This window comes from Pyrus communis, chromosome 11, assembly GCF_041283825.1.
Source record: "Pyrus communis isolate YQ-2024b chromosome 11, ASM4128382v1, whole genome shotgun sequence".
Taxonomy (NCBI): domain Eukaryota; kingdom Viridiplantae; phylum Streptophyta; class Magnoliopsida; order Rosales; family Rosaceae; genus Pyrus; species Pyrus communis.
The window spans coordinates 10,214,235-10,241,928 of record NC_142575.1 but is presented as its reverse complement, the minus strand read 5'-3'; the positions used below and the strand labels follow the sequence as shown (position 1 = coordinate 10,241,928).

General features: G+C 37.0%; 3 protein-coding genes and 1 long non-coding RNA gene across 18 annotated transcripts; all 4 read left to right on the top strand.

Moving 5' to 3' along the window:
- The first annotated feature begins 1,784 nt into the window (after positions 1-1,784).
- LOC137742515 (E3 ubiquitin-protein ligase WAV3) lies at positions 1,785-7,102 on the top strand. 2 transcript variants are annotated; one of them, XM_068482402.2, is made up of 2 exons: positions 1,785-2,224; positions 4,757-7,102. In XM_068482402.2, exons 1-2 carry the CDS (start codon positions 1,982-1,984, stop codon positions 6,698-6,700), a joined length of 2,187 nt encoding a protein of 728 aa, XP_068338503.2. In that variant the 5' UTR covers positions 1,785-1,981; the 3' UTR covers positions 6,701-7,102. The 2 variants fall into 2 exon arrangements, with proteins under 2 accessions (XP_068338503.2, XP_088535859.1); XM_088679733.1 differs by lacking the exon at positions 1,785-2,224 and adding an exon at positions 2,817-3,085.
- Positions 7,103-11,222: 4,120 nt separating this feature from the next.
- LOC137743398 (receptor-like serine/threonine-protein kinase NCRK) lies at positions 11,223-19,150 on the top strand. 14 transcript variants are annotated; one of them, XM_088680046.1, is made up of 11 exons: positions 11,337-11,625; positions 13,915-13,960; positions 14,706-14,785; positions 15,075-15,188; positions 16,066-16,176; positions 16,579-16,851; positions 17,020-17,255; positions 17,357-17,653; positions 17,824-18,060; positions 18,245-18,472; positions 18,616-19,150. In XM_088680046.1, the coding sequence occupies exons 3-11, from the start codon at positions 14,716-14,718 to the stop codon at positions 18,877-18,879; spliced, it is 1,830 nt and encodes a 609-aa protein (XP_088536172.1). In that variant the 5' UTR covers positions 11,337-11,625; positions 13,915-13,960; positions 14,706-14,715; the 3' UTR covers positions 18,880-19,150. The 14 variants fall into 14 exon arrangements, with proteins under 14 accessions (XP_068339382.2, XP_088536165.1, XP_088536169.1 ...); XM_088680038.1 differs by having other exon boundaries at positions 11,501-11,625; positions 15,072-15,188; positions 16,987-17,255; XM_088680041.1 differs by having other exon boundaries at positions 11,502-11,625; positions 16,987-17,255.
- A 1,961-nt stretch (positions 19,151-21,111) lies between these two features.
- On the top strand, positions 21,112-21,736 carry LOC137741456 (uncharacterized). Its single transcript, XR_011069299.2, has 2 exons — positions 21,112-21,248; positions 21,467-21,736. It is a non-coding gene; the product is annotated as an uncharacterized LOC137741456 (long non-coding RNA).
- A 1,516-nt stretch (positions 21,737-23,252) lies between these two features.
- On the top strand, positions 23,253-26,975 carry LOC137743399 (exosome complex component RRP41-like). Its single transcript, XM_068483282.2, has 7 exons — positions 23,253-23,515; positions 24,073-24,151; positions 24,338-24,440; positions 24,534-24,654; positions 25,276-25,364; positions 26,149-26,298; positions 26,699-26,975. Exons 1-7 carry the CDS (start codon positions 23,374-23,376, stop codon positions 26,789-26,791), a joined length of 777 nt encoding a protein of 258 aa, XP_068339383.1. The 5' UTR covers positions 23,253-23,373; the 3' UTR covers positions 26,792-26,975.
- Positions 26,976-27,694: the final 719 nt, after the last annotated feature.

Below are 27,694 nucleotides of genomic sequence, written 5' to 3'. Positions count from 1 at the left end.
CGGAAGACCTTAAAGATAGACGATTCGGATCGTTAAAATACATTACGAAATGAGTCACATATAAACATTTATAAAAAATAATATAAAAAATTGATGTCACCGAACTCTGTATGTGTGTGTGTGTGTGTAATTCAGTAGAGTCACAACTCATTCAATTTATACAAAGGAACAGTTCGGAATTTTCCAACAAACAAAAAATATATAGAAATTCATTACAAAGGAAATGAAAAATGGATATTATTTTTATAAAATGCTTTCGTTCACTTGCATTGCATGCGCCTCCATTTTTAGGTTGGAAAATTTGGAATTGATTCATAATTGCTCCTCATAGGTGCATTTGAGATAGATGATCGAAAATTTTCCACGTAAATTATATGCACATGAAACCGCCATATTGAAAGTATAAGTATCTTATGACTCGAGTAATTTATAACATTTATCCTTACATCTGAGTTCGATTTTAAATATTGAGAAAGGATGATGCGGGTGAAATTTTTTATTAAATGTTCTTTTATGAACCTTGTTACCAACAGATTACAATGATACGAACAAAAATACCCACCACAAGAAAGCAACAAAACATCAAGCACAATCAAACAAACACAAGAACACAAGCGTTTCAACAAAACACCAAGCAAAATCAAACAATTAGTACCTATGTAGCTCTTCTATAACTCGTTCACTCATACGTCCTAACTTTATGTGACAAACTTAGCATGATATGGGTGGACGAATTTGAGATTAAATCTTCTACAATTATTTTGTGTAATCTTTGTGACCTCTATTACTAATTAACAGTGTTAATTTATAACAACAATTCTGCCGTCTGATTCTGTTAAATGAGGAGAGGTTGATTTTCCAAATTTTGAAAAGAACAAAAAAAAACCTTTATTGTCAAATTATTTTGGATCCTCCATCCAAAAAGTAGTTGGATTTATTAGGCGTTGCTTGTGTGAGGCTCCTTCCCTTGTATTGTGTGTGTATTCGTGCAAGTTAACTCGTGTTTCACCTTCCCTCAACTGATTAAAAAAAAACGGCTGCTGTGGAGCCTCTCTTGACCACTCCAATATCTTAACCTTTCTCCGCCCACCTATATACCAAACCCATCCACCCATCATAAAGGTCAATCCAACCCAATAAACACCCCATTTCTCTAAAGAAACATTTATCGTAATCGAAATCCCAAGTTAGATAGTCTATAAATGATATAATACGTGTTATAATAAAGTAAATAATATATTTATATTTAATAATAAAAATAAACAACATGATTGATATGTTATATATTTAAAGTATATTAAAAAAAAAATACATGTCTTACAATATGAGACTTTGTAAGTTTATTTGATGGTGGCGAGAAGAGATTAAAATGTCTTAGTAAGTCTACCCAAAATTGATCAGGACAAGCTAAAATATCTGAGTTTATCTATTTCGAAAGAATAAATTGTTGTGGTGAAACCATCAACTAGTCACCTCTTCAAAAAATAAATAATAACATGAGATTTTAAATAAAATAATAACTTTATGTGACTGAATTTTAGATACATTAAAAATTAGAAAAACTAATTAAAATAATTTAAAAACTTTGAGTTTTAACAATAAGGATAAAATCAAAGGTAAAATAAATAATACTAAAATTAATTTTTTAATATAAAAATATGATTTTTTGTTAAAGTAAATCGTACTGAAAATTTTTCGTTAAAGTTACTTACTAAAAATTACTAGTTTCTCTCCCTTTCAATTTCTACATGGTCCTATAAAATCATTTCCTCTCAAACCTGTCAAACACTTATTGCCTCTTTAATATTCCATTTCTTGTTGTTGAGCGCAAAACCGCCACAACATGACACACAACCTCCACACTTCTTCACCTTATATCATGGGCATGGGTCACAGATTCAAGATCTGAAAAAAAGTTTGGATCTTCACAGAGATTTTGAGCTGAGAAAAAAAAAAACCCAGAAGTTAAAATTTGAAAAGAATGGGAAGCAAATGGAGGAAAGCTAAGCTTGCTCTTGGGTTGAACACATGTCTCTATGTTCCTCAAACCAGAGAGGAGCCGCCATCCGCATCGAACGATGCTGCCGCATCTGTATTATCCGACGCCGTTTCGTCCTCCTCTCTGCTTTCTCCGATGGGTGCTGGCTCCGACTGCCGAGCCACCACGCCCACACCGTCGTCTTCCGGTCTTCGGTTGCCCAAAACTGGAACCAAGTCCTCCAAGGTTTGGAATTTTTCTGTTTTCTATGAAAAATTCATTTGCATGTTGAGCTTTTGGCTATTGAAGTTGTTGTTGTTTATGCCAATCTTTGCAACTTTGTTCGATTTTTGTGAAATTTTATCATTTGGGTTTGATTTGTTGTTCCATTTGGTGTCTAGATGTCTGTTTGCTATTTGTTGAATATCCATGGTAGATTCTTCGTGAACAGTGAATGAAATTAACTAAATGTTTTCTTTGACCAGTAATTTCGTTTATTTACATGCACTCTATAAAAGGAGAAGGTATAAGCAACATGATATTTGTTAGGTTGGTTAAGAACAGCATCTCTTGTACTCGAAGCCTCGATTTTGAATTCCAGTCTCCCAATATCACTTTCACAAACAAATATTATGTAAAAAAAAAGATCGTATAAGTAAAACATATTTATGATACTTTTATAATAATTTACTGGTGATGCTAACTCCTGATCATGATTGAATTTTTTTTCTTATTTCTTTTGTGTATCTCATGGTGTGGGGTATATGTTGGTGATGCTGGTGGGGTTGGTGGGGTGGGGGTGGTGGTGATAATGTGAGATTTGTGAACATGGGGTATTGGTTGTCAGGTTGTTTTCAGCTATTTGCGGAGAGAGAGAGATGAGGAAGGGTTGTGGTTGTGGGGATAGAGAAAGTGGACTAATCCCCTTCTTTTGGCTAACATTTCATCAGAAAAGGAACCCACTTCACTCACTGAGTCCCTCCTGTACCTTTCCCTTCCTCCAAGGGGAAGTGCTTTGTCTGGTCAGCATAAGTGCACTATTCCGCATACAGACACACACACCTCTCTCTCTCTCTCTCTCTCAAGATTGTGGACCCCTTGGTTGAGGTGAGCTTTCCTGCAATGAGCATCAGCAAAAGCAACCAAAGGATAATTGAATATTCTCTTCTCTCTTAATCTTTTTTAAAGTTCATGCTTCAATGGTTACTATTAAATCACGTCAATATTTTATATTGATTTTCTATAGACAAAAAGACAAAAAATCAAAGTGTGAGAGGAGGGAAGGGAAGAAGATGAGAATAGGAGGGGAGAGAATCTTATTCCGAATTGAAGAGGGAATTGAGAGAAGCAGTTCATCATTCTTCTTTTGATGAGCTTCAATTTTTTTTTTTTCTTACCAACTTGAATGGTTTATTAGTCTGCAGTTTGCTTTATTATTCTTTGTTTTGAAGAATCATCCCCTTGATCGATGGAATTTCCCGTTGTGTCCTCCACCACCATTTTTTTTGATCATTTGTCATTGACTTGTTTCTTTTGTAGGCAAGCTGATTAAACTAGGGACCCCTTTGATCATAGTTAATTAATTGTATTATTGACCCAAAAAAAGGGTTTATTAATTGGATAAAAGTATCTCGAAATTGCCGACTGTTACTGTACTGTAGATATGGTGAAATCTAATTCATCTTTTTATGCACAAGTGGGGGTGCATGGTTAAGGCTTTAATATGAAACTGTGTAGTGTTGACCCTTCCAGATATTCACATGCATCAAAGAATTCTGAATGATATTATAAGCCAAGGTTAAGATTCTCTAAATTAAAGTGTTGGATTTGGATTCAAGTATCCAAATGCCAATAGTGGATTTTGAGTTAAAGCTGTGAGGTACTGTTTTAATAATCCATGGTACCTGAAAACTAAGAATTCATGTCCCCAAAACGAAATCTAGATGTTTAAATGGGTGCTTATTTTGTTATTATTATTTGATTGGAAAAGTGCCTGCTCATTGTTCACTTAGACACGGACATGCATGTATAATTCTTGTAAATCCATATTGCACATTCATTTTTTAGGTACTTAAATTACTGATCTTCATAGCTTGCAGTGATAGCTTAATAATTTTCTTGTAGAGTTATCGGTTTCAAGCCCACATGTAGAAGCTTATGTTCAAGTAAATCTAATAAAAGTTATCCCATCAAGTTTTATGTGTAAAATCAAATCGTTCCTTAATCTTGATTTTGAGACTTGTGGAAATACAGTCTTTTCAGCAAGTGATTAACTTTTAAAAATATAAAGTTCTGCATGGATTGTTTTCTTTATAAACTGCAATAACTACATGATGAATGGAATTCTTGAAGAAGAGATTTCTAATCAGTTGTAATATATTGTGAAGAAAGATATATGAAACATAGTATGATCCAGATGAAAAAAAAAAAATCAAGCACTGCAGCATTTAAGTATTTTTCTAGCCAATTCTGTGAAACCCTAGTTTGCGAAATTATTACGCCTTTCTGATATAAATTTATTTTTATGTGTTCTGAATGAGATGTTAATCAGGAAATAAACTAGAGTTGGTTTTTAGAATTTATCCTACATTTCTCCTTCATTGTTAGGTTATATGAGGTGCCTTCTGTGGTCAATTTAAGGATCACTTTTATTGACGGAAGTGCATGCTTCCGTAACTTTAGTAAATTTTTCCTGTGTGCCTTTTTGACATTTTCCGTTGGTATTTCTGAATGTGGTACCAGCCTAAATTGTTCTAACTAGGTTGTTCTTGACTGTAGAGGACCTGTGCAATATGCTTGACGACCATGAAGACAGGACAGGGCCATGCCATTTTCACTGCAGAGTGCTCCCACTCTTTCCACTTCCACTGTATTACTTCTAATGTAAAACATGGAAACCAAATTTGTCCAGTATGCAGAGCAAAGTGGAAAGAAATCCCCTTTCAGAACCCCGCTCCTGATCTTTCATGCAGTGCTTCTAGAATTAACCCTGTTGGTTGGCCCCAAGATGATGCATGGATGGCTGTTTTACGACAAATTCCTCCCCCACGCCTGGATGCAAGCCGACCGGTTTCTTCACTCTTTCACACTCCCGAACCAGTTATATTTGACGATGATGAAAGCTTAGATCAACAACCTGAGATTTCCAACACAAGTGCATCTGTCGAAGATGCTTATGATAACAATTCTATTGGAACAATAGAGGTCAAAACATATCCTGAAGTTATGGCTGTTCAAAGATCAGCCTCTCATGATAACTTCACTGTTCTAATCCATCTTAAGGCTCCTCTTACAAGTGAAAGACATATTAGCAGCAGAAATCAGACACCAGTATCTCAAAATTCTCGTGCTCCAGTAGATCTTGTGACAGTGCTTGATGTCAGTGGAAGCATGGCAGGTACAAAGCTTGCTTTGATGAAACGGGCAATGGGGTTTGTGGTACAGAACCTTGGTCCATCTGATCGGCTGTCTGTAATTGCCTTCTCCTCTACAGCCCGCCGGCTTTTTCCCCTTCGTCGGATGACTGATGCTGGGAGGCAACATGCATTGCAGGCTGTAAACTCTCTGGTTTCAAATGGTGGAACAAACATTGCTGAGGCTCTTCGGAAAGGTACCAAGGTGTTAGTAGACCGCAAGTGGAAGAACCCAGTTTGCAGTATCATACTACTATCTGATGGGCAGGATACATACACTGTCAATAGTCCTAGTGGGATCCATCCACGAACAGATTACCAATCACTTATCCCAATCTCTATCCGTCGCAATAATGCAGCTGGCTTGCAGATTCCAGTTCATGCATTTGGATTTGGTGCAGATCATGATGCTGCCTCGATGCATTCAATCTCGGAAACTTCTGGTGGGACATTTTCTTTCATAGAAGCTGAGAGTGTGATTCAGGATGCATTTGCACAGTGTATTGGCGGCCTTTTAAGTGTGGTAGTGCAAGAACTAAAGGTCAGAATTGAGTGCATTCACCCGAGTTTGCAACTTGGTTCAATAAAGGCAGGGAGTTACAGAACCAGCATGACTGCTGCTGCAAGAATGGGTTCTATTGATGTTGGCGACCTGTATGCTGAAGAGGAAAGGGATTTTTTAGTGACAATCAATATTCCTGATGATGTGTCCGGTAATGACATGTCGCTGGTAAAGGTTAGATGTGTTTACAGAGATCCCATAACGAAAGATTTGGTGAATTTGGAAGAAGGCAGTGAAGTCACGATCCAAAGGCCTGAAGTAGTAGGACAACTAATAGTGTCAATGGAAGTAGACAGGCAGTTGAATAGGCTTCATGCAGCAGAAGCAATGGCCGAGGCTAGAGTGGCTGCTGAGAACGGTGATTTGGTTGGTGCAGTCTCCCTCCTGGAAAGCTGTCGTAGGGCATTGTCTGAAACTGCCTCTGCACGAGCTGGTGACCGCCTGTGTGTCTCACTTTCCGCTGAGTTGAAGGAGATGCAAGAAAGGATGGGAAACCGTCGTGCATATGAGGAATCAGGAAGAGCATACGTTTTATCAGGATTGAGCTCGCACTCATGGCAGAGGGCAACTGCTCGAGGTGATTCCACAGATAGCACTAGCCTTGTGCAATCTTACCAAACCCCATCGATGACAGACATGGTGACACGTTCACAAACCATGTTGTTAGGGAACCCATCACCACGACGAGCCCTCAGCAGTGCTCAGTCATTTCCGGCCAAATCTAGCCGCGATAATCCTCAAAAGTAGCATTCGCTTCACCTTACGTATGTTCTTCATCAATAGACCTTTTTGTTTCGTTCTTATTCGTTTGCTTTGTGGTTCGGGGAGTCAGGGATATGACTGGGAGACCGATGAATATTGGGTGATTTAACTTTGGGGGAGTATATTTGGTTGTTATCTCATGTATATGAATAAGAACTGGGTAAATGTGAGTAATTGGGGCTCAGATCAATTGTGAAAAATGAGCAGGTGGGAGTTAGGGGCTATGTGGTGCGACCTTGCGTGATGTACATGTGAAGGGGATTTTTTTTTTTTTTTTTAAATGGTTTCATTAGAAGGGGTATAGCCTTGTAATTGTGGGATACTTTGGGGTGAATTATTCACTTGAAGAATTTATGACAATGGTATATCTACTCCTCATTCTTTTCACCAAGTTATTATAGCTTTTAAATTTTGAACCAATAATTAACAAATCTTCTTTCTAACTTGTTCTGACACACCCCGACCGAGATCGGAGCGTGCTGGCCGTCACACCAAGGTGACGTAACCATGTGCACGTGCGGAAGCTAGTAAAGTAGAAATAAAAGTACGAATAATTAAAAACTAGCATACAAGTACTAGAATAAGTGCTAGTAAGTGCGATATAAATTCAGAGCAGGTCTATAGCAGTCCAAATAAAACGATAACAGTAGTACGCCCGAAGGCGACCCTACAATGTGGAGTGTCTGTCAGAACGCCGAAAAGCTCTCAAGGGAAACCACCGCAACGGCTAAGCAACTAGAACCTGGAGGGGCGCAAAACAAAAGCGTGAGTGGGCAAAAACAAGCTCTTTGAAAACCATTTAGCAAAAATACCAACTAACCCCTCGCCGTAAAACCTGTATACCTCCCAGAAAATAAACATATGTACGTATGTATAAACTTGCACAACATGCTCAAGGGTATGCCAAACATGCTCAAGATATGCCATGCCAAAGCCACAATATGAATGTAAGTGCCCAGGTACAAATCATATCAACATCATAACATCTGGCAGCCGGAGTCACCTAACGTGACCTGTACGGCTGCATCTAGAGCTCAAATCTCAACTCTAAAACTGAACCTGCCCACGAGTCGGAACCACCTAAAGTGGTCTGTACGACAGGCCTGGGTGTAATGCATATATATACGCTCTAGTGCTACGATCACGTGAAGGCTGTGCGAATAGTCGCGGGTCACCTACGAGTCGGAACCACCTAATGTGGTCTGTACGACAGGCCTATGCACCTAACTTGGATCCAAGCTGAGCGTGTGGTGCGGGAGGTGAACATCACGTGAAGGACTGTGCCCTACTCTGGGCGGGAGCACTAACACCGGGGGTGCAGGTTATGAGCTCTCTAAGCATCTCTAACCACTATTTAATGCAATCGTTAAATAACGCTTACCTGGCACTTACCTATGCCTCCACAGCACCAACATATAAATATATATGACATATGCATAATTGAATATGTAATTAAACGTATATGCCACTACTCATGCATGACCACCAATTATATAAAAGAAATGGCATATAACGAAGCATTTATACTAATTTCTGGGAATTAATATGTATATAGGTATATACGGAAAACAAAAGCCCACTCACTGGTATGTAGAAGGGTCGTAGCCCCCCTGTCTCGCGTGTGCACGCTCGTCCTCTGGGTACGTGTCACCTAAATGCGAAACAACTATAAAAACGTTAACTTTAAAGCACATAACCCGTTTCCCGTAATAACTTCTCATACATTGCTCAAAATGGACAAATGAATATACCAACGTGCTCTACACAACCTCAGGATCACAACCAAATTTTTAGAAAAATTTTTGGACCCCACACGCGCCCCCACGCGCCAGCACAGGCACGGACCTACGCGCCCCCCACGCGCGGCCACGTGCCAGGCACACTGACGGTGTCAACAGACGCCGTCAGGAATATTCCATCAAATTGACGGAATATTCCGTTAAATCTAACCGAATCCGTTAACGGCGTTAGGAATATTCCGTCAGAATTGACGGAATATTCCGTCGCCTTCTTCATTCGATCGCCGGCGACGTCGCCGGCGCCGGAAACTGGGAAAACCTGCAACTTAGGTTTTCTCGCTCATTTTTCATCCGTTTTTCGTGATTCTTGGACCAAATGAAAGCCCTAGACTAGTAGAACATGTCCCAACAAGTTTTAAGGGCTAAAACTAAGAGATTATACCTGTGCAAATTCTCCAAACCCGGCCAACTTCGAACAGGACGATCCCGACGTCCAATTTTGTCCAACGAAGCACTCCGAGGCTCCTTGGGACCTCACAAACACATCTACAAGCTTCAAAAGCCCAAAAACTCAATGTATAATTTTTGCATGAACAGTACTCTAAACGGACGTCGTCGAATCGACGTGAAAACGATGTGTTTCTCACCTGAAAACGGTATGGCTGAGCTCGCCTCGACCTCACGAGTCGAATGGTGTAGTTGCTTCTTTCGATCTGTGGTGGTTTGAGTGTTTTTTATGTTTGTCCGTACGTCGAAGGGAGAAGAAGAAGAAAGGAAGAGAGAGAGGGAGACACGGGACAGAGGCAGAGGGAGAGGGAGAGTGTAGCAGTGTGTGTGTGAGTTGTCCAACACCTGCCACCCCACACAAACAACCCACAACGTGCCAAAAACGAACTAGGGGCAATATCGTGAATTCACACGTGCGTTTCGAAAGTTCCGGGACGGGATGTCACATGTTCAATTGAGTGAAGTAATTGAAACCTCTGGTTGGGTGGAGGGATTTGAAAGTGGATTTGGATTTTATAATTTGCAACATAAACTATAAAACATGAGGGTACTTTTATTTGGATTGAATAACTAGATGCAATACATTTGATATGTATTTGAAATAACTATACCCTAAAAAGCCGTTTGAACATTTTATATGCTTTTTTTTTTCTTTTCTTCTCTTCATACTCAAATTTCGGGTATATGATGCAATTAGTATTACGGTCTAATGATATTTTTTTTCATATATAAATAAAAAATTTTAGGTTCGAATCTTATAAATAGTGAGTACTCCTATCATCAACTTTTGGTCGGAATATCTAAAATTTTTGTCATCTTTCGTCCAGGGTTTATTTCCTTTGACAACCTTATTTCTGTTGGAAAATAGGCCAAATTAATCATTATGACATCTTAAATTACGACATCTCAAATGACTTGTTAGAGGGTGATGCTAAGAAGATTATATTTGATAGACTACATCTAAATTAAAATTACTTTTTTAAAATTCATAATATAATACATCGTACCTTTATTAGAAAGATGATTAATATATCATACTAAAGGTCTATTTGATAATCATTTTTAATTTTTAGTTTTTAGTTTTTTAGTTTTTACATTTTCGAAAATTGAAATCTTGTTTGGTAATTACTTTCATTTTTCAAATTGAAAAATCGAAAAGTGAAAACTTTTAGCCAATTTTTGAAAACCAAATAAAGTAGTTTTCAACTTTCATTTTCTGAAAATTAAAATTAGTTACCAAACAAGATTTCATTCAAAAAAAAAAATTGAAAAAAAAAATTGAAAAATAAAAACGAAATAGTTAATCAAATGGCACCTAAATATGAGAATTTTTTTTTTCATGCTTCATAGCATTAAATACTATGAGTATTAGGTGAACTGATTTCTTTGAAATATTACTTTTATTGTGGGTTTTAATGTTCCATAGCATGAAAGTAGAACTCCTAAATACGATCTTCCTAATATTTTTCCTAGCTATAACTATGTGGATTATGATCGTCACACTGAAAAGCCTCTAAAAATGCTCCACCGATGTACATGAAATGCCACCCTAAGGACATACATTTAGAGCATTTTTGCTCACCACCCTAATTATGGTGTATGCTTACCATCACTGTTATGGCGACGCCCTAATTAATTCCTAGGCATTTGAAAATTAAGAAAGGGTGCCTAGACCTGCTTATGTGTGTGCCTAGATCTACTTAGGCGTCCACCTAGCCCGCCTAGACCCACCTACGTCACGACTCTCACTTAGACAAAAAATCAATAATTTTCATTTGACATTCTATTTTTTTTTCAATAAAATGTATGAGACTTGTTGAATACTTGGATGAACACTCATTATATGTTTGTTTCACATGTTTTCAATATGCTCTAATATTTTATAATCTATGTCATTTTATTTTGTAATATATGTATCTCAATACAATTATGTATTTTTATAAGTATAAATAAAACATAATTATACGGTATATAATAAATATACTTAAATCTTCCTAAGGCTTCCGCCTAGATGCTAAGTCCTAGCCCGCCATCAAATTAGCGTTTAGCGTTTTTTAGAACCTTGATAGTCATATACCTAATCATTTGTCATATGTCATTTCACCTAATTCTAGTTAACTTTCAGATTATAAGTTACTTTTTTTAATTTGAATAAAAAAAGTAACCAAAATTAGTTAGAGAACACGTAATACATAATTAAATGTACAGTGAACATACACAAAAGTTTAGGATTACAAGAAAAAAATGCTCTCACGAAATGTATAATGAAGTGGGACCACCTCGGAAAGCGAGACCGAGCTACCTCAGCGCAGCTCATTATTATGGGCCTCTCTCTGCAAAACCTTCCCACTTTCACTTTCACACTCTCACTGTCTATCTTCAGCTGAAGAAGCAGCGGCATCCAACGGCAGCTTCTTCTCGCACTTAAAAATTGAGCACTTAAAAATGGAGACGCTCTGACTGTCATTCACTCTCTCTCTCTCTCTCTCTACATTTCTCCTATATCATCGTTGGATTATCAGATCCGATATGCCTGAGCTCAGAAAGTGGATTCGGTTTCTCAAAAGCGCTTCTTCAGACGCCATTTTCCGACTTCTTTAGCACCAAAGGAGGCACCACAAAATCGCAGAAGCCGCCGTATTTCAGAATCACTTCTTTCGCAAGGTAAAAATCACTTCCTGCGTTTGTTAATTGAATGCCATGCCATTTTTGCTTTTCGATTTTTTTTTTCCTTTCTGCACGGATCCGGTGGACCCATTTCAGCTTGTGGCGGAAGAGGGAATTAACTCTGGTTATTGGACACAAATGTATTTAAGATCATTCTCTTGGGTGTTTTAGTAATTAAGTATATGTTACTACTAAGAAATCTATTAACTTCATAGATGAAGTGGATGCCACGTCCCTACTTTGCCTCCCATTTTCTAAGGTTTGATTTTTTCTACACTGTCGTTGGGTTAGGTTAGTTGGTTATAGCAGTATAGCAGTATCCGTATCTTTGCAGCCAAGTTCGAATTCCGAAGGATAAATACTTCTTTGTCACAAAGAAAACAACTTTGATCTTTTTGGAACAAAGTTTTTAATTTTGAAACAACAAAGTAGTAGAAGATTCCCCAACAAATCAAATCCTAAAATTTTGAATTTCATTTGTTGTATACACGAATTTAGAAATTTAGAAACTTGATTTAATTTAATTTAACAAATGATGAAAGCTAATATAATAGGCTCGGTTGGTGACTATAATTTTGACAAAAAAGTACAGGTCTTTTGCAGTTTGGGTCCAGTGTTTTCTGAGCAAGCTCCTCCTTCTTGTCATCGGTTACTAATTGCACATATAATTGAGGTCTCGTAGCCTCGTGATATTCTATTGTAATCTTCCTTTTCTTATCGGCTTATGCACCCGTTGTCAACCAAAAAAAAAAAAAAAAAAAGTATAGGTCTCTTGGAAAAGTTTGGTTGGTGAGTAGGGTTTGTGTAGTATTTTCTCAACCGTGGTTTTATTATGTCATCCTTTCACCCATTCACGTTGGCTGAATAAGCAGGGCCCACTATGACCCCAATATTGGGCCCACTTTCCACAGCCGACAGATTGGTAAGGCCCAGTGTGAGCTCAATCTTTGCTCGCTTTACGGACCGAGCAGCAGTACGTGTATGTCTGATTGTCTGTCTTTGAAGCTAAGTAAAAGTCTTTGATGAATTATAACCGTTACTTCCCAATGTGAATACAAAAATAGGAAAGCTTTTTTAAATTTTCAACCGTTGGGGTGTCTGAAAATTTCCCATTTGAAAAATTTTAGAAAGGCCAGTTAATATTTGAGTATTGAGCCACGGTTGTGAAAAGTAAACAGATTGTGGGGTTTCGTTCGGTAATATTGGATTAGATTTTAGGTGCAGCTGAGGGGTCACTTTCTGATATGGAAAATGGCAGCTTTCAGAGAGGTGGCTGATGGGTTTGTTTTGAGTTTACCATTTTCCAATCCATGTTTTCATGAGCCCCATTTGTCTCTTTCCACGCTATTTGTGTCACATGTCCTTTCGGCATTGTCCATTTTCTAGATTTACTCCATCATTTGTGACGGGATTGCGTATGTTAGACCTTTCTGGTCTTTGTTATATTGGGTTTGCTGTGCTCCAGTTTGTGTACTTGTACTCATGTTTGAACTCTGAAGGAGGGAGTTGCGATTGTTTTGAGTAATTTGAGCTCAATGCTTGTTACTTTTCACTTTGTATTTTGTAAGTCAAGGTAAAGTTCCTATTTCTGTTTCTGCTGCGGTTCTTTACTTATTCAGGTGTGCTGATTTTCCTTAATTCTCTAAAAGCTTTATACTTTCTATCTGTTTGGAAGCAATGTCACTTGTTGTAAAGTCTTGTGGAGTTACTGGGAAGAAAGTATATTTTTGTTTGTAGGAATCTTTTGCTTTTGAAGTTCTTGTATGCTGTTTGGGGAGGCAGTTTAAATAGTTTAAAGAATGTGGGACTGCTAAAAGCAGTAATGCATTGATGATAGACGGGGGCAGGCGCTCATTTGTTGGGCCAATTTCCACTTGATCCCCAACTGGCAAGCCTTGAATTTTACAGTCTTTTCTTATTTGATGCAACTCGACCACAGTTACAGATTTTAATGACTAAGCCAATGTGGTTGTTTTAATGGTCACTTCTTCATTTGTGTTTTTAGTTGTGTGTAATTATGAGACTGGGTATAACAATCCGTAACCATGGGTCAACAATAATTTTGTAAACTTGTTTTCGCCAAAATTGTGTGTTGACAATACCACATAGTCGAACTTCATGTTGTACTAAATATTTTGCTTGAATGCACAGCAAAGTGGGTTGCATTTACAATCCTAGGTTATATACAATGATGATTAAATGATTGAGTTTACAATCCTAGGTTATATACAATGATGATTAAATGTATTAAGTCTAGTGCTTAATTGTGCTATTATTTATAATTAGGGTAATGATAATTACAAGTGCAGAAAACCATGGTGGAGAAATCAAGGTGATGAATCTGGACTGGTTTCTCTAACAGTTAGCTTCCAATTTGTTGGCCAACCATGAATTTAACAACACCTGCCTGTCATATTTTCTTCTACATGCTTGCCTAACTTTCTATTGTTTGATTCCGGATTTATGAGAGTATTACATCTGATTTTAATTTTCTTTTCCTTTTCCTTGAGTCTTTTGGAACTTACTATCTGCACTGTAAAGGATTTGAATCAAACGGGTGGGACGGTTAGTTGTTTACACCTTTGTGCTTGTTCCACTCAACTTATTTATCTAAAATAAAACTTCATAGTGTTATCACTAGGGAATTTTTTTTCTTGTAAGAAAAAGAAAGTTTTATTAAATTGTTTTGATAAGCTATTTGGCTCTGTAAATTGTGTTTATGCCTGAATTGATATAATCTACATCAATAATCAGTGTAGGCTTAAGGATTGAGACCACAGAAGTCTGAAGTTTCTTACTAACCCAATGAAGGTTTTTTTTAATACGATATATTTCCAGTTTGTTTTATATCGAGATCTCTATGACGTTAGTTTTCTAACAATACGTTGTTATGAAGTCACTTATTTCTTTTTGTATTTCACAGCATTTTAGGGAAAACATTTACTTGATTCTTACATAATTGTTGCGCTATGTTTGCCATCAGGAGTAGAAAGTGTATCCAAATCAGTTTTTATTATTTTACTTATGTAATATTCATTTTCGTTATGGATTCAATATGCTGTTGTTATACTGTTCAGGTTAGGATAAATGAAGTTCCAAGTGAAGGTTGCCCTTGCCTGTGTCATAACCTTGATCGTGATTCGGCAAGGTGTTTGCGGTTAGTATTGATTTCTCATTGCCGATATGTTTATGAAAAGATTTATTGATATTGCAATATGGGAAATCCAAGACACGCCTTGCTTGCCTTCAAATCTGGAATTAAGTATGTTGCTTGGTGATATGCGAAACTTATATTTTTCCAACATCCAAATAACCTGCACATATTGTTCCCCTTTTATAGAGTCTTGAGCTTCCATATTAGAAGGGTTACCCATCAAACTTCTTCGTAGTCTCAGTATGATTTAAATAATATATGGAAATCTTCTTTTCATGATTTGTCGTAGCAGATGAGGTTTCCGGTTCATGGAATGCGACTGACTGGACATGTAGATGCTCATATCAAGGAAACGTGAGCTACACTCTAGAACCTTACTGTTCAGCATCCTGTAATTGCAGTCAGGGTATGCTGCTGATCTTAATGCTACAATCACCCAAAAGCTTTACACTTCTTTTGATACACCATTATTTGCCGATAAACTTTTAACAGTTGTTCCTTTCGTCATCTCTTTATATTTGTTTCTGTTTATATTTATAGAGTTAGTTGGGTCATTCCAAAGGGTTGTTTCGAGCTTCTAAGCACCAATTTTGAGGCTCTAGGAATTGGGAGGAAAGCTAAAGCTTTGTGGGGTTGTCTGGTGTCGGCAGTTTTTTGGAACATTTGGTTGGAGCGTAACAAAAGAATTTTTGAGGATTATACTGGTGTGGGGGTAGCAGATCTATGGGGAAGAGTAAGATATTGGGCAGCCCTCTGGGCTTCAGTTTCGAATGATTTTAAGAATTACTCTCTTTCTCACATACTGTGGGATATGGTAGCAGTTGTAAAGTGATTTTGGTTGAGGTTTTCCTACTTGTAATCAGATCCTCTTGAGAGATTTTCTTGTTCTGTTCTTGGTGGATTTCTTATCCACTTCTGTGTATTTCACTTTTCTTTTTTAATAAACTGTTATAGTTTCTTCTAAAAAAAATATCGGACAGAACGGATTGAAATAACAGTTTCTGGTCAATAGATATTACAATATTAAGTCAAATATATTCTTGAATGCACTTGCTCATTTTTTTTACGCATATTCTTTAAATGTTGTTCACTCAATGTTTAGGTGGAAGCTCTATAAAATTCATATATAAAAAATGCTTCAGTTAAATCCTTGTATGTTTGTGCGTTCATTGCATTGATTAAGAACTATCCCTTATTTTGTGACTGGAATATTCTTTTGTACCCATTTTTCTTGTATATACTACATGATGTATGACAATATAAACTGAATGCCTCTGATTCAGATGCTGGAAGTAATACTACATGGACATGCATATGTGCTGCCAATGGGCTTCCTAAAGTCGCAGCTGACGGTCATGATCCTAATTGTTTTACAGCCTGCAACTGCACTTATGGTACTTTCTCTCTCTCTCTCTCTCTCTCTCTCTCTCTCTCTCTCTCTCTCTCTCTCTTACACACACACACACACACACACACAAATCAGTCAACCGATCCACTTTACATAGAACAATGATAAATCATGTTGTTTTTTAAAGCTGATTGCTTTATGGAACCATGGATTTTGATTTACTGTGAGAATCCTGTTTACGGACATCCCATCTTTGACGTATATGTATTGACGCACCCATAATTTATCCCACAAAGAATTTCCAGATATGTTTTTTTACATACATCTGACATTTTGTTATATCTTTGATTTACAAGTTAGATAGACTTTGTTATATCTTCAACATTAATTCTTTATCTGAATTCTGAAGTCATTTGATTGTGACTTGTTCTGTGTTTCTTCTTAACAGGATCTCTCAATGCAGCACAGCCTTCAAAAAATCATTTTTCGAGCAAAGTTGTTGTGATTATTCTTTTAGCATGTGTCATACTCACAACCCTGGCTTTTATTTCCTCGGTGGCATGCTACTTCTGCCGAAGGGCTAAGTGCTCTATTCAAGCGCCAATATTTTCGCCTGATAAGGAATCAAGTTGCAATAGTGCTTCCAACTTAATTAGCTATAAGAGTTCCTCATTGTTTGAGACCAAAATAAATATGGATTCCCCCATCAGTAAAGGCACAGGTAATTTGATCTACGGAGTGTTTTAGCAGAGTTTGTTTCTTAGTCTATAAAAACCAGCTCATCTTTTCAGCCTGTTCATTTCATAGTACTCCTTTAAACCTGATAACTTTTTTTTGTATATTTTTCTCCGTACAGGAACTGCTATAACTATTCTGTTTCATTTAACAGGCTGCTTTACCTCTTGCATATTGAGGAGCAAACCCCGAGCTACACCTGGAGCAATTGTTCAATTTTCATATTTTGAACTGGAAAGTGCAACCAATAAGTTTTCAGATTCCAATCTAATAGGACTTGGTGGAAGCAGCTATGTCTATCGTGGCCAGCTCAATGACGGCGAAGTTGTGGCAGTTAAGCGTCTAAAAGCTTTGAAAGGGCCAGACATGGACTCTGTCTTTTTAACAGAGGTAATACCTCATCTTTCTGTGCGTTTGTCGATATACATCAACATCCTTTTTATTTGTTTCTTAACAGAAGAAATAACTTAATCAATCTGTTCTTTTCTCAGATTGAAATGTTAGCCAGACTTAATCATTTTAATGTGGTGCCTTTGCTTGGCTACTGCTTTGAAACCCATGGAAAAAATGTTGAGAGGTTATTGATATTTGAGTACATGGATAACGGTAACCTGAGAGATTGTTTGGATGGGGATGAAGGCAAAAACATGGATTGGGTCACTCGAGTTTCAATTGCCATTGGAGCTGCAAGGGGTTTGGAATATCTCCATGAAGCAGCTGCTCCAAGAATTCTGCATCGAGATGTCAAATCCACAAACATTCTTCTGGATGAAAATTGGCAAGCAAAAGTAAGATGTTATTATTTGAAACAAGGGAAATAATAATAGGCTAGTTTGAAGCGGATATTTGGCCACGAACACGGTTTACATTTCTCTTTTGGAACTGAAAGATAGCCTAGTTTGAAGCTGATATTTCGCACGCATTTCTTATATTTCTTATATTTGTTATATATGTGCAGATAACTGATCTTGGTATGGCGAAACGTTTAAAAGCTGATGGTGTCCCTAGCACATCTAGTTCTCCAGCAAGAATGCAGGGGACTTTTGGTTATTTTGCACCGGAATATGCTATTGCTGGAAGAGCATCTCTTGAGTCAGACGTTTTCAGTTTTGGCGTAGTTCTTCTTGAGCTTATCACTGGTCGGAAGCCCATCCATAAATCAACCACTAAGGGAGAAGAAAGCCTTGTCATATGGGTATAGAAAATTGCCAACTTTATTACTAGGAACACATATCCATCATTTATTTTGCATGAATTTCCGTTTTATTACCATGGTGCTGCTGATTAACATGAATTTATTGTAGATAAGCAGTTCAGAAATACATCTATGGGTTAATAAAAATTGATGTAGCATGTGAACGTTTTTGTCTTTGTTGTAGGCTATGCCTCGTTTACTGGATAGTAGGCGAGTAATCACAGAGTTGGCGGATCCAGATTTAAATGGAAACTTTCCAGAAGAGGAGATGCAGATAATGGCTTACTTGGCAAAAGAATGTCTACTGTTGGATCCTGATGCTAGACCAAACATGAGTGAGGTTGTCCAAATCCTTTCAACTATTTCACCAGAGAGATCTAAAAGGAAAAACTTTTCTGTAAATCTTTTTCAGGTAATTATCGTACATCGAAATCTTGCTTTTACGCACCTATGTGGTTGATGTCATTTTTTAACTTTTCATATGTCGTCTGGAGGTCATATTGTATGATTTGAGCAATGCGTATAAAGACTTGATCTGAGTATTCTTCTGGACAGCACATAGGCATGGATGGCCATAAAGATGCTGAGGAGATAAGGCGAGCGAAATCCAGTAAAGGTTCAGTTCGGTGTTCACTGCCACTGGACATTGACCGTAACCTATGTGCTGAAAGAGACACGCATTCTGTTTCAGATAATATGGAGAGATTGATCCTCTTGACTTCAAATGCCAGGAGTTGTCGTGCCAACGATATTGAGACAGTGGATTTAACTGAGCCCAGGTTGGAGTCTTTTTGCGTAACAAATGGTAAGCCCCCATGACCAGAGCAAACTTGAAGCAAACGGATAGGAAGGAAACCAGATGCTAAGCTTATTTCAGATACTTGTTTGTGGTTGGTTGCTCAAAGAAATCACGAGGAAGCAGCGGGTTTCTGAAGATTTGTTCCTCTATACTTTTTTCTTTGAAGAAAATCATAGTTGTGTATTTGTTTGGTTGTTGTACAGAAATCATAGCTTCAAAATATGTTAGGAGATGAAAAGGATGGTATGCTACTTGTAATTCAGTAAATGCAAAAAGATAGTTTTTAAAGCATTTTTGCTCCTGCATATTTTCATATAACCAGCAATTATTTTTCTTACCAAGGAGCTGGTTCCCTAATATCTCATTTATCCCGGAGCAACGCAAAGAAGAAAAGGAAAATCAATGAAAAGGGCTTGAAAATTTTGAGTTTTGATGATAAGGACAAAATAAAGGGTAAAGTGAATAGTACTAAGATTGACATTTTAGTGTAAAAATGTGGTTTTTCGTTAAAATAAATAGTACCGTAGGCTTTTTGTTAAAACTTTCAAGAAGAAAACATATGTAATGCTTGAGATAACAGTCGTCTGGCCACAAATGCGGGCTGATTATGCCAGTTAGCTATGATAGTTTGCCTGTATGTCTGCACCTATGTTTGAAGGCACATTTCTATAAATTAAAGTAGCGTAAAATATAGTCTTGTAAAAGATAAGAAGTCAAACCCATAACTGCTCTCACATGGTCACTAGACATTTTTCTATTCCCGTGGCATACAGTTGCACATAATTGTTGCAGTCTGGCCAAGTAACAGCTCAAAATGCTAACCATAAATTACACCTCTTATTTACTTGATGTAGGGTATATAACCATATTTATGTGGTCTTAGGGTTCTTTTCTTTCATGTATTCAATCATAAATTGTGAGAATTTTTTTATTACTTTCTAGTGAATTCTAGTTTTCTAATCTTAAAGGTCATCATTTAAATTTCCCTTTAGATTTAAGTTGCCTTAAGGGACGTGAGCATGAGCTACTGCCCCCAAGCAATTAAATATATATATATATATATACAGGTCCTTTATGTAAATGGATTCTCATTTTTTTTCTTCAAAAGATAGGGATTAGGTATAGAGTCTACTTCACATCAAACTTCAACGATCTGAACCGTCTATTTTGTAAGTCCCGATTCATAGATTATTCTTGCAAAAATTCAATTCAAATTAGAAATCATTTGCCCATTTAATTATCAAGATAAAATTTTATTTTTTTTTATATAACAAAGTATGCGTTAATTTTTTTGAACTCAATTAGATGTCTTAAATATTTTCGATTTGGCTAATATTTTGCAAGGATGATCTATGAGATACAACTTGAAAAATAGACGGTTCAGATCATTAAAGTTCGATGTGATGTGGACCCCATAACTAATCCTCATTTTTATTAAAAAAAAATAGGGATCCATTTAAAGGCTTCTCTCTCTCTCTCTCTCTCTCTCTCTCTCTCTCTCTCTCTCTCTCTCTCTCTCTCTCTCTCTCTCTCTCTCTCTCTCTCTCTCTCTCTCTCTCTCTCTCTCTCTCTCTCTCTATATATATATTTATTTATAAAAATAAGAATACCTTCCCTTAAAGGCTTCATCTCTCTCTCTCTATTATATATATATATATGTGTATATATATATATATATATATATCCATAATGAGAGAAATCTAATGTTATAAACTTCTAATACTTTACATCAATGCTAAGAGTTACTTGCTTATGTGGGTCACTGTCCCAAAAGATGAAATATATTTTTATAACAACTCTTTCTTTTTTTTCTTTTTCTTTTTCTTTTTATTTATTATATATATATATATATATATATATATATATTTGAAATGGCAATAGTTTCATTGATAAAGCACAATTAGAACAAATTATTCAATGTGATAAATTGTGTCAATTTCCTTGAAAAAGTTCTAGACTAGACAGTTTAATGATTCCAATTAGTAAGTCTTTCTGGCCTTCAAAATGATGGATTGCTGCGACGAAGCCACCCGCTGGTGCTTTTTGTACTATGCAATGTTTTTCGTGGTTCTCTTAAGTTTAGAGAGTAGTAGTTGTTCAGATGCACATCCATTTTTGAATTTAACTGCCAAGTGGTGTTAGTTGAGCAAACATTATGCAAATGACTTGGAAGTTTTTCCTTTGAATGGTAGTTGGAAGAATGTCTGACTTGGCGATAGGTAGCATGGTTTGTTGGATCATATACATATGTATAACGTTTTTCTTTGGACTTCGTAGTTCCTCATCACCTGCCAATACCCTCTACAGATATGGATCCGCCGCCACCAAGCACGCCGCTGCTAGCCACTGCTCCTCCTCCCTATCACCAACCAGGATGCTTGGAATTCTGGTAAGATCTTTTCACTTCAAAATTGTTGGTCTACATCATGTAGAATGGGAGTTATTTTCTCTAATGCGGGATAAATCTAGCGGAATTTGAGCATAAACCAGCTGCCAACCCAATACAAATGGTCGCATCCCGCAAGATTAATTTATCCGCATTGGAGAATTTCTGCATATACAATGCTACTGCATTTTTTGTTTTAAATTTTGGTTTTGATTATGCAGTTTGTGGATTCTGTGCTGCTGTGGTATATTTAAATGCTGCTGCCCTCCACTGTTTGAGCCTGGCCCGCCTCCACCATAGTGCTACATTTTCTTATGACCCTACTTTGTATGAAATTATGAACTGTTTTGTGTAATTGGTAGACTGAAATATTTGCTAGATCTAAACTATTCCAATGTGGCTATAGGTGTTCATGAATCTCTATTTTTTTTATTTAGTTTTATTTCTCTACTAATTTGTAACTAATAAACTTTACCATTTTTACTGTGTTCGGTTTCTTTTTAATCACAAAAAATAAGCACTGTACTCGTTTGTGACAATGGCTCAGATACCACAAAAAATGAACTAGACTCGGATACCACAAAAAATAACCATTGACACAACAATTATCACTTTTGTGACAATGGGTTTTTATTATGTCAAACAATAAATTTTGTTAGATTAGATGTTAGATTAGCCATCAACAGGGTTTGAACCCACGCCGTCATGCAATAACTCAACATCTTTCCACCACTGTGGTAAGTGGTCACTTGCCTTTTGTGACAATAGTTTGGATACCACAAAAAAAAAAAAAAAATGGTAGTTCATCACAAAACATACTTTGTGAACTCATTTGATTAAATCAATCCTCTACATCCTTGATAAAACATACACTTTGTACATTCAAACATCTTTGGAGATCGAATTAGAGGGTCTAATTTTTTAAGAATATTTGTGTAGATTGTAATCCTGTAAAAAATTATTTTTAAATGAACAATGTCAGGTCATATTCATATACTGTTTCCAACTGAAAGGACTAAACATAGCCCCGTTGATAATTTACTATTTTAACTTTATATTTTAAATTTATTGGTTCATTTAATTAAACTATTATTGGATGCTTTCAAATCTAGCCGTTGAGTTTGAATCAATTATTGCAACTAAGAAGCTAGGCACCAGAGGGTTACATTTGGCTAGCTTGATGCCTATTTGGCCAAATAATAGCCTAGTGGGCTCTATAGAATTATAGTTCAGCCATTAGTTGAAGATGAATTTTTTGACAAATTAGGCCATTTTTTTTTACTTTTGAACCTTTAACCTTCTTTATTAGAGATTGCTTAATGAGTCCCGAAGTTCACACACTCTCACCTAAGAAGGTGAAATAAACGCACTCTTTGGTACCAATTAATGACAGATTAATGACAGTTAGATTTGAATGTCACATAACCATCCATCAGCCAACCCCAACTGCCTAAAAAAATAGTGGCGATTGGATTGGCTGCAACTTGCAAATGATTGTAGACTTTGCGTTTAGGCGAATGGGCAGCCGTTTGAGAATATGGGGTTGCTTAGGTTACATCACTGGTTTTTGGGGGGGGGGGGGGGGGGGGGGGGTTCCCGCGGGGGGGGGCGGTGTGGGGGTGGGTGAGAGAAGTGCATTTTTGCTTACTACGTTCAAGTAGTGGTAATGTTCACCGTCCTATTTATTCTTTATGGTTGAGTTTAAATTTTGAGATTTGTGTCTATTTACTACACTGATCTCAAAATTTAAACTCATTGAACAATTATAGATAGAGTGGTGATATTGAACTTACAATCACTTGAGGGTAGTAAGCAAAAATATTACCAGAAAGAGTTGTGGGGAATGAGAGAGTGTGTGTGGGTGTGGGTGGCATCATTCGTGGGTGGGCATGGCTGTGAACTTGATGAACCCTACGTCAGGTGTCTTGGGTTGCCCCGAAGAAAAACCGCAGGTTTAGGTGCATATTCAATTCCTCTAATAGGCCTTAATAAAAGCCCTAAAGAGTAATAAACAGGGGCAAAGTCCGACCCACCCACTGGTAAACCAACCACAGAGATCAAAACGTACCGTTTGAGGAGAAGGACAAACGAAAAGGCTCGAAGTGGCAGCGCGCACAGTAACACGAGAATGGCCGGGAAAGGAGGAGCAACCCCAAGCACTTACGCGCCGTCTCCGACGACCCAGAAGACCAAATCCCTAATTTTCGGAAACGACGACGTTGATTGGGTCCGCTCCGACGGCCGTGAATTCCACCAATGCCGACCTGCATGTAAGCCTTTTATTACTTCCCCCTTTTTTTCACATAAACTTAATTCCTTTACTCGTTTATTTTTAATTTTGTGGATGATTTTCATGGATTTTCTGTTGTGGGTTGTTGTTGTTTTATTGCTTTTGCATGTCCAAATATGGAGTTATTGAATTGGTTAATCAGCTTAAGCGGGATTTTACTTTTTAATGAATGTGGTTTAGTTTGGTTTAACTTGAATAATCAATCTGTACAGTGTCTTCTTTCTTTCGGTATACTGCTCGATGCTGTTGGGATTTTGTTGGCTCTGTTGTATTGATTGGTTGTGATATTCATTCGTGTTAATCCATTTTCGGGGTTCCAAATACTCTTCGGTTCTTTGACTGAATGGGGAGGTACAAATGTATGTTGGCTACCTTGAAAGACATGAAATTTTTTGACATGTTTGAATTTGATGTAATGTGGGATGGATGCCTGTTTGATTTGCTGAAGCTACGACAAGCGCATGTGTAGTCTGCCCGAGTCATGTGGATTAGGAGAGAAACAGAATAGGACTCCTCTAACAAGTTGGTAATCTACAGTTTTCAAGACTGGTGCTGTAAATTGTGCTTCAGGATCAGCTTATGCAGAGTTTGGAAATACCAAGGTCATTGTTTCTGTGTGAGTGTATCTAATTTATAAATACATAATCTGGCTGGCTTTTAGCTCTACTAATTACATTTCTATCATAAGTTCACTGTTTTTACTTCTTTTTTTTCATGAGAGTAAGTGCAACACGATATGATTTAAAATGCAAAGAGAGACGATGAATCGTGTGTGATATTTTATTTGTCTTGGTTGGTTTAGATTTGGGCCAAGAGAGAGTAAGAAGGCAATGATGTACAGTGATATAGGACGCTTAAATTGCGATGTCAGCTATACAACTTTTGCTACCCCAGTTCGTGGACAGGTATATATGTTTGTGTTAATGTATCTTCTAATCCTCTTTTCAACCACTCTTTTTTAAACCACTTTACTAATATTTGAACTCCTGATTTTCTAGGGGTCGGACCACAAAGAATTTTCTTCAATGCTTCATAAAGCTTTAGAGGGTGCAATAATATTGGAAACTTTCCCCAAGACTACTGTGGATGTTTTTGCATTGGTGTTGGAATCTGGAGGCAGTAAGTTTTCGATTGGTTTTTAACATTTAAACTTCTGTTCTTTCTGCCATTGTATGTTTAGGTTGAGGACAAATTATAATTAATATGTAGAAAAGGAATGAACAGAAATAACAGAGTAGAGAATTTGAAGTGGAACAAATAAGATTATACTCCTGCTACGTCAATGTAGATGTTTATGTGTATGTCAATAACATGTAAACTTCTGAATGCGTGTACTTTTTTTTGTTTATTTCTCCTACATAAAAGAATCTCACCATTTGAATGTAAAGGTGCTGGCCATGACTTGCGGTTTTCAGTGCCTTGGACTCAAGTTTGGCACACTAAGGTTTTTGCTTGGGGAAAAATTATAATTGTTTGAAATTACCTCTTACTTAGCTCACGAGCTGACATGTAATTGACTGCTTGTATGAGTTTGATAGTGTCATTATGTTGATAAAGATGTATAATTGATAAGCAATTAGAATTATAGACAGGTCATTTGCGACCAGAATCGAGATATAAGAATGATTTTTACGTTGTTATATCATCGGTGCATTTCTGCCACTGATCATTTGGTTGTGTCTTCATTTGTGCCGTTCAGTTTGTTGTGCATGATTATAAGCTTTTTCATTTTGGTTGCAGGTGATTTTCCTGTAATCATATCATGTGCTAGCCTTGCCCTAGCAGATGCTGGGATAATGATGTATGACCTTGTTGCTTCGGTTTCTGTGGTATGCACCTGGCCTAGACATGGGGCCTTCTATACTTTTTCTTCATAATCAAGTTTAAATCAAAAATATTTTGTTACTGAATCTCTTACCTTGCTCAACATTTGTTTTTATTTTTAATTTCATTTACTATTGCGCAATCATCATATTTATGCACAAATTGCCCGGTACAGAATATGGAAGAATTGAGAATTGTAAAACTTGAGCACGTGGCACAGTACTGATCACAAAATTCGATCCCTGATCATCACTTTGTATTTATTCTATTCTTATGGCTATTCCACTAAATAGCAAGATTACTGCTAAGTTTTCCCCTTTTGTTTATGTTCATATAGTACAGTACTGTAAGTATTTATTTTGGAGAAGAATTCTTATGATTTATATTTATGGCATTATCTGCTTAAATATCAAGTTGGCATCTGTCACTTTGTTAGATATCTAACATACTAAATTGCTGGCGAGTATATACCTTGGCCTTATTAAGCATTAATTTCTTGGTTTCTTGGAAGATGTTTTCTTCTTTCTGGTACTAGACGGTTTGAAGTCTGCTAAACTGACTCTTACACTCATGCGTGTAAGAAAAATAATTTGCCACTAAAATGTTTATGGCACGGAGGCTGTAAATAGTATGTTGTGCTATCAGCTGTCATTTAGCACAAATTTATGGAAGTTCATAGGTTTGTCTTTAGGTTTACAAATGAAGTGTGTTGTAGTGACGTCCATATCAAAGTTGTTTCCGTCCACTTCGATTGTCGTCACTTATGGTTATTCTGTTTTTGGTGTTCAGTCTTGTCTCGGAAAGAACCTTGTCATCGATCCTATTTTGGAGGAGGAAAGCTACCAAGATGGAAGCTTAATGCTGACTTGTATGCCTTCTCGCTACGAGGTCACTCAACTAACTATTACTGGGGAATGGTCAACCCCAAAAGTGAATGAGGTACGACAGATAGCTGATTTATTCTTTGTAGTATCATATGTTGTTTGATCAAAGAACTTCTGATCGTTATTTCTAGCTGGGAGAATGGTAAAAAGTAGCACTAAGCAATCATGCAAGTTCATCTTTAAGATCTTGTTTGGTTGGCTGTTGCATGCTACATGTCAGTTTCGATATTTTTAGTTGACAAAACTCTTGTCAACGGGGTGGTTATACTGTCAAAATATGTTTTCTAGGTCGATTTCACGCAACTCTTTGACACTTGATTCACTAATATCCTCGGAATACACTAAAATCCGTAGGAAGCTCATTTCAATAGGCCAGTCTGAGGGGTAACATATTTCTGATACGGTTTGACAAAGATGGATGCAGCTTACGATACTAACATAGTTTTTGCAAGTAGGGAATGCAAATATGCCTGGATGCCTGTGCAAAGCTTGCGGTGATCATGAGGGCATGCTTGAAAGGGACTAATTCGACCTTGGAAGAAACATGAGGGCATGCGTGGAGGGATGTAACCGGTAATTCTACCTTGGAAGAATGGAGGCTTGCAACTTTGCAAGGACTTGATTCTCTATCTTGGAAGAGTTGGATAATTTTTTGTCGATTTTTTATCGTTAGTTTTGCTTGTAAGTTGCAAGCAAAATTGTTCAGTAATCCTAAATTTGACCTTTACTACATATCTTTTCTCCCTTTTTTCTCCAAACATGTCTTAAATTCTTGACATCGAAAAAATTGTCATCAAGCACTCCTCTCTCTTTCAGTAGGGAGAACTGGAAGGCATGTCTAACAACTCCCTCTTTATGTTGGGTTTACTAAAGGCGTTACAAAACCCTATACTTCCAACAGCCCAAAACAAAACCAGTATCTGATTGATCAATTGCTTCCTCATCGGAATTTAAATCAACAAAAACTTTAGTTTGCACTTATTGTTACAAAACCAGTGACCCAATCCAATAATTTAGTACAAATTATTATGCAACAATTGAAAAAAAAATGAAGATTTTGTGGTTGAAAATTAAGGGCCGGAGAGATTTTTTCAAGTGTTGGGTATTCAAGCGATACTCCATATGTCATAAAATAAGTGGAGAAATGATATGTTTTTTTATGACCCTATACTTATTCTATGACATGTCGAGTAACCATATGAAATATCCGCTTAAATACTGATCACTTTAAACAAAATCTCAAGCAAAAAGATAAACGATTAACCGTGCATGTTTTATGTTATATTGGTTCTTCAGTTCCAGCGGGTCGGGCACACGTCTGCGGTGGAGACTCCAGTCCTTTGTTTGGGGTCCATTGCTGTTCAGTTCCAGTCTGTTCATTAACGAATGGGCATTCCAACATGAAGGACATGTACACCCAATGAGTAGTTATGATTGATTAATGTAAGCAC

What these genes read in the sequence shown, in the direction of transcription:
- LOC137742515 (XM_068482402.2), top strand. Translation starts at nt 1,982, where the DNA reads ATGGGAAGCAAATGGAGGAAAGCTAAGCTTGCTCTTGGGTTGAACACA. An exon ending in CTGGAACCAAGTCCTCCAAG is followed by an intron (nt 2,225 to 4,756) that starts GTTTGGAATTTT and finishes TCTTGACTGTAG; the next exon opens with AGGACCTGTGCAATATGCTT.
- LOC137743398 (XM_088680035.1), top strand. Translation starts at nt 14,716, where the DNA reads ATGAAGTTCCAAGTGAAGGTTGCCCTTGCCTGTGTCATAACCTTGATC. An exon ending in ATCCTGTAATTGCAGTCAGG is followed by an intron (nt 15,189 to 16,065) that starts GTATGCTGCTGA and finishes CCTCTGATTCAG; the next exon opens with ATGCTGGAAGTAATACTACA. An exon ending in AGCCTGCAACTGCACTTATG is followed by an intron (nt 16,177 to 16,578) that starts GTACTTTCTCTC and finishes TCTTCTTAACAG; the next exon opens with GATCTCTCAATGCAGCACAG.
- LOC137743399 (XM_068483282.2), top strand. Translation starts at nt 23,374, where the DNA reads ATGGCCGGGAAAGGAGGAGCAACCCCAAGCACTTACGCGCCGTCTCCG. An exon ending in ACCAAGGTCATTGTTTCTGT is followed by an intron (nt 24,152 to 24,337) that starts GTGAGTGTATCT and finishes TGGTTGGTTTAG; the next exon opens with ATTTGGGCCAAGAGAGAGTA. An exon ending in GGTGTTGGAATCTGGAGGCA is followed by an intron (nt 24,655 to 25,275) that starts GTAAGTTTTCGA and finishes TTTTGGTTGCAG; the next exon opens with GTGATTTTCCTGTAATCATA.